Below are 6,188 nucleotides of genomic sequence, written 5' to 3' on the forward strand. Positions count from 1 at the left end.
TGATATTTGGGGTTTAATGTTAGAATGAAAAAAAGCATAATTATTTTATGCAACTGATCAATATCATTCAAAGTAAGTGTTTTAACCAAAGGATGTCAATCAACGCATTTCTGGTTTTCAAGTTGTGTGCAATTTGCATGTTAATAAGGTAAAATCAAACCAAACAAGATAGGATAGGAATCAATTAAAACCAGAATCATTTCGAATAGAATCTAATTTTTAATAATTTCTATTCGTTTGAGATTTGATACAACTTTTTTTTTTTTTTTTTTTCCTCCTTTTCTTTTTTGATGCTGCAAGATGTGGACGTTTCTCCTCTAGATTTGGAGTTTTTGATGTGTAAGAAAGTTTGACGCCACACGTTACTAGCCTCTAGACGTTGCTGGTCACCACCACAGTCCCTACATCTTTCGGCCAAAGATTCTGGAGGGGGAAAAAACCACTCCAAAAGTCTAGCTACGACGCCCCTCGACACTTTCATCCTCCGGCTTGTTCCAATGGATGCTCACGACGTAGCTTCTTTGTCTTTGAGGCATACTTCCTCTCTGCTTTTGTGGCATGTCAGTCTCCGCCCTTGTGGCTTGTTTACGTCCATTTAGGTGCTTGTGATGCAAGACGTATTTTACATATCTTCTAGGCTTATTACTTACTGTTGTATTTATAACATTTTTTCTAAGGTTTTTTGGGCTTAACCCATACCTTAGCTTGGACGGCCCTACCATTACATATAACAAATTGGCCAAATTCCTCTCTTTTGTTTTGAATGTTTATATTCAAATCTTCTATGTCAGCATAGGTCTATCTTTCTGTATTTTCTTTTTTAATTGTTGGTTGTGTTTTTGCATCTTTACTTCTCAATAATTGAAGTATTGTTTCTTATTAAAAAAAAATGAAAAAGTGGGTGTCATTTTGTGAATTTATGTTTTTGGGAGTTTCTAGAAAAAAGAAAAAAAAGAGGTGTTTTTTCAGAGGTATGTAATTAATTGTAAGCATGGAGGATGATATCTGCACAGGGCACAAACAAAAATCCAAGAAGCATAGTTAAAAAAAATTTAAAAAAAAAAAAAAAAAAATCAATCAATCAAATGCACGTAAAAAACAAGGAACTGTCCTTCAGGTCAAACATTTTTTGGTTTTTGTTCCTTATTGGCTAATACCTGAAGCATGACGCAGAAACATGTTGGGCTTCTTTCTGAAAACATGGTGGATCTCCAACCGTAGGACGGCAATATCTGAAGATGCAAGTGGTGGTAGTAGGCCCAGGCAATGATTGGATTAATTGGCCCACCAAGTCCAGCTAGCACCCACCAACTTCCAGCCTTGCGCTTAGCAGCACCACTTGCCTCTCAGATAAAGAAATCCCATTAGAATGGATCAAATCAGACCAAGCTCATCAGTCTTCTCACTTCCCAGTATCAAGGATTTGAAGCTATTCTAATTTTGGATAGAAAGGATCAGAAAATATTGATCAGTGCGAATGGAAGCTCTTAGTTTCTATGTTGGAGTCATGGGTAATTTTACTTATCTGCCTGTGATCTTTCAATCCCTGCAACCAGTAGTTTGTCTTAAGACTACTCAAATTAATTAAGCTTTTGAGTTTCTTCTGCAGGCAACTTCATTACTATTCTACTTTTCCTTTCTCCTGTGTAAGTTTCATTTTAACTCTCTTTTGCTTCTTTCTTTGAGGGAGCTGAGGGTAATCCAACTGGGTCTATCAGATATGGAGTAGGATTAGATGTTAAAATTTAAAAACCCAGAAGGGTTGATGCATTTGCAGGAGATCTCTAATGGGTGGGTATATGAACTAAAAGTGATTAAAATGTGCATTTGATGAAACATAACAGAAAGACGTTTTGGAGAATAGTGAAGAACGGATCGACAGAAGAATTTGATTGCCTTCCTTACATCTGCACTTTGCTCAATACCGGACTTTGGACTTACTATAGCATCATCAAGCATGGTAGACTTCTTGTTGCCACCATCAATATTTTCGGCGATCTGGTCGAAGCCATTTATGTTGTTCTGTTCCTCATGTATGCACCTCCAAGGATTAAGGTACCTGCAGCTCCTGCTTCTCTACTTCACAGGAAACGCTTATAATTATGATAATCAATCTTCTTATACTTAAAGAGTGATCTAATTATCTTTCTACAGGCAAAGACAACGACTCTTCTGCTGGTCATGGATTTTGGATTTCTGGCAGCAGTGATTCTGGAAACCCAAATCGGAATGCATGGAGATAAGCGGACTGATGTAGTAGGGTTCATATGTGCAGCTTTCAACATAGTTATGTATGGTTCACCTCTTGCAGTCATGGTAAGTATTGACCTTTTCGTCATAAGAACCTGAGAAATTAAATCTCACGGTGTGCACCTCTTGCAGTCATGGTAAGGTTGTATTGCTCCCCCCTCCAGTTTTTTTTGAAAAGAAAAAAAATCTTGTGTGGATACCTTCGGCACCAGGTTTGCCCTTTCTAGCATCCCAATTGTCTGCAAAAAGGGGCAGAGTACCGCGTTCAAATCATCTCTCCATCGATGGACCAAATACTGGTCCCTAGGTGGTTCTTCACCACAAAATTGGCATGGGTCTCATATCTGAATAACAATAAAAAAATTAGTGGAACCCCTGTAGGTCTCACATGCCCCACCTAATTTTGTGGCAAAAAATCGTTGAAGGAGCAGTCTATGCTTCCCCGAAGGGAAGGTGATTCGGACTCCCCAATAGTGGGATAGATCCTTGCCATCCAATCCTAGCCAGGTCAATGTTCATTGCAAACGATTAGGATAGTAATTGAACCAATCATCGCTTACAATCAATGGAATTTGAAACATTACTCTTGATCTTGAATAAGTTTGATATGAACAGATTCATCCTTGAGACTTAGGAGTTTGGATCCTCTACCACAGGAAATAAATTATCCAATACATATGGTTATATTCATTTTTTTTTTCGTAAATCATATGGTTATATTCATGAAAAATGTTTAATCTAAAAACAAATCATTTGAATTCTTACATTTTGAGAATTTTCTTTATACTAAATATTTTGATTTTAGATTGGATACATATCATGAATCTAACCATGTGGGGTAAAAAAATTTCTCTCCATATGGATGAAGGACGCAAATTCAAGATGACTTGAAGGGTATTGATAATGAAAAAAAAAATTTGATGCTACACGGATTGCAGATTGTAGAAATATTCTTATAGCTATCCGGCTTTAGATCTAGAAATGTAGTTTTACTTTCCCTTTGGGCTCACACATATATCCTTTTAGGTATTACAAGTGACATATCCTTTTAGATTCTTTTTATTCAAACTTTAATCCAAGTCTTGACTACTAAACTCATGTTTATATCAAAAAATTATTGTAGAAAATAGTGGCAACCACAAAGAGTGTGGAGTACATGCCTTTCTTGTTGTCTTTCTTTGTGTTCGTGAATGGTGGGATTTGGACTCTCTATGCAGTTCTTGTACAAGATATTTTCCTCATAGTAAGTTCTTGAAACTCATATTTTTCCTATATTTATTTTCACTTGGCATTGATAAAACACACACATAACTGTTGGGAATGGAAACACAACTACGAAGAACAACACAAACAAAACATAGTCATCACTGCAAGAAATTTAAATTGTCTACCTCCACCAGAGAGATAAAGAGATTTTACTATTTTCAAAAAAATCTCACCACTCTCACACCTTATAAAGTGTTATCATTTGTCTACTTTTTTACCTAGATTATCCCTCAGAGACTATTTATACCAAAACCCTAATCTTTGTACGATTACAATTCTACAACAACAATTAGCAAGCCTTGTCCCAACTAAATGGGGACATGGTCTTGCCCTCCAAGCGCGGGGCGCATTCGGATAGCTTACATATCCACCCCCAGGTTCTAAGACTCGCCTCGTTCCTCAAGATTACAAGCGTAATAATGACTAAAGCTGAACTCTAATTATATGGCATACCCAAATCCAATAATTTTCATCTTGGCTTGAATTCTACATATCATCTTAAAGAAGACCAATGTTGATGTCCAATATACAATTGCCTATGTCTTAGTGTATCCGTCACACCTGATTGCATGACCCACATCCCCTCTAAGGATGCCTTTCCTAACTACCATCACCTAGACTAGTATGATGCACACACCCCACCTGGGGCGTGTTGTACAACTCATCACTGTCGTATAATGTGACGTAGTTCCGCATTTCTTATTATTGCAGCCTACTTCAAAATATTTCTGTCACTCACCAAATTCAAAGCGAAAGCAGCTTCTTTTTAAATTTGTCATTGTTCAGCATCTAAACAACCTGATAATTCTATCTATCTATACCCCTTGCTCGAGGTTCAACTTGAGCTCCACGTGTTTCGATACTCTTTGTAAGTTTCTATAATTTTTTAATCATCTTTTGAAATCTTGAGAATTCTACCTTTATGAATATTTGAAACCTGATGATGAATTAGAAGGATATCTACTGCATCATCACTCTAGGATCCATTTAAGACAAGAGCTGATGAAATTTCATTATAAAAAACTTTTTTTTCTTGTTTATCTAATTTATGCCTCATGTACCTTTATTAACTTAAATAATCTGTCCTTAGACTTTCGTACGAATCTAGAAGATTATTAATAACGATACAAAATCTCTTTTATCCGTCATTTTCTATGAGTCTAAAATGCCAAAAACCCTTATAATATTAATTTTTTATTTAAACCTTTGCACAAAATCTTATGAAAGCAATTTTTTGGAAACCAATTCGATAGAAAACAAACCTTTTTCTTTTCTTGGTTCCCCACTTCCACCTTCAAGACGTCCCCACTTCCTAAGAACTTCTCTTCTTTTATTTTGAAAACAATGGTTACTGTCTCTAAAGAGTAATTATTAGTTTATTACCCTATTTCTCTTTCCACCAATCTCAAACAAGAATCGTTCCACTTCTTTTCACTCATGATTTCCTATAATCGTTTCCGGTTTACGCTCCTTTTTCTTTCTTTCTTTCTTTCTTTCTTCGTGATCAAACAAGTGTTTTTCCTTTTTCATGGTCTAAGTGTCTAACAACCGATCAACTAACCCCTCTCGCTCTCTTTTTTTTTTTTTTGGAAAAAAGAATAAGAAACAGTCTTGCCATTTTTAATATCAGAGAATCGTATCTTACATTTATATCTCAAAGTTTTCTTAGTTTCACTTGCATTGTTCCTCTACATCATGAATCTTCGTGCACCTCTTATAACAATTCATTGAATCTCATTATGATAACATTTTTTTAGAGATTAATTACAACCACCAAGAAAAGCACCAAAGATTGCACTTTTTTTCTGAGAAACTTCACTTGTCACACTTTACAAATGGTATACATCCCTCTTATTTCTGAAAAATTTCAGAACTTTTTTTTTTTTGTTTGTCAACCCTGGTTTTCAAGGCTTTGCCCCGACTAATCAGGTGTTCGATCGGGTCGAACACTTAGCTGTGGTGGGTGAGTCTCCCAGCAGGAATTTTTGCATCCACAAGGTTTAGATACCGGAACCTTGCTTAAGCGGATCAAGCTGCTTACCACTTGAACCAATACAAATACAATTTTGCTCATGTACTAGTGATTGACCCAAAAATCAGCTCCAGTTATAAATACAATCAAACTCTAATTATATAAACCTCGAGAATACAAAACATACACAAAACATACAATTACAATAAAAGAAAATTATTTGTGTGCATAACTTATGTTGGTCTTTCTATCTAGGGTTTTTAGGTTCAAGCCTTCTTGTTCGCATCTTTTCTCTTCAGGACACCCTTAAAAAAAATTAACCTAATAAGAAACCAGTAAAAACTAGGAAATCAGCCCAGTAAAGGGCCATACCAAACCCATCAAAATCAAAATTGGATTCAACCAAAAGATATGATTTTTCAATTTGACCTGGTAGCGCACATTTGGAATCCATTAGACATGAGAAGTGCTTGGCAGAATTCTATTTTCGGCTTTCCTGGTTCATGATGGTGATCAATAATGTCTTTTAATTGAGCAGGTACCAAATGGGTTGGGATTCATTTTGGGAACAGCACAGCTAATTCTCTATGCCATCTACAGAAATCCCAGAAAGTCGAAGAACAGAATAGAAAGGCTCGACGAAGGATGGCAACAACACGAACATCTCATTTCCCCTTCGGATCAGGTTGAAAATCCTTAA

General features: G+C 36.1%; 1 protein-coding gene across 1 annotated transcript; it reads left to right on the forward strand.

Moving 5' to 3' along the window:
- Window positions 1-1,477: 1,477 nt before the first annotated feature.
- Window positions 1,478-6,188, forward strand: LOC149010725 (bidirectional sugar transporter SWEET17-like). The gene is made up of 6 exons (XM_089163878.1): window positions 1,478-1,511; window positions 1,610-1,646; window positions 1,845-2,055; window positions 2,155-2,316; window positions 3,374-3,493; window positions 6,027-6,188. Exons 1-6 carry the CDS (start codon window positions 1,478-1,480, stop codon window positions 6,186-6,188), a joined length of 726 nt encoding a protein of 241 aa, XP_089020004.1.

Source organism: Hakea prostrata, chromosome 7, assembly GCF_041222555.1.
Source record: "Hakea prostrata isolate BN-2017 chromosome 7, UWA_Hpros_2, whole genome shotgun sequence".
Classification (NCBI taxonomy): Eukaryota; Viridiplantae; Streptophyta; class Magnoliopsida; order Proteales; family Proteaceae; genus Hakea; species Hakea prostrata.

Coding starts and splice junctions, on each gene's coding strand:
- LOC149010725 (XM_089163878.1), top strand. CDS start 1,478: ATGGAAGCTCTTAGTTTCTATGTTGGAGTCATGG. Junction 2,056..2,154: donor ATGCACCTCCAAGGATTAAG/GTACCTGCAGCT, acceptor ATCTTTCTACAG/GCAAAGACAACGACTCTTCT. Junction 2,317..3,373: donor GTTCACCTCTTGCAGTCATG/GTAAGTATTGAC, acceptor AAATTATTGTAG/AAAATAGTGGCAACCACAAA.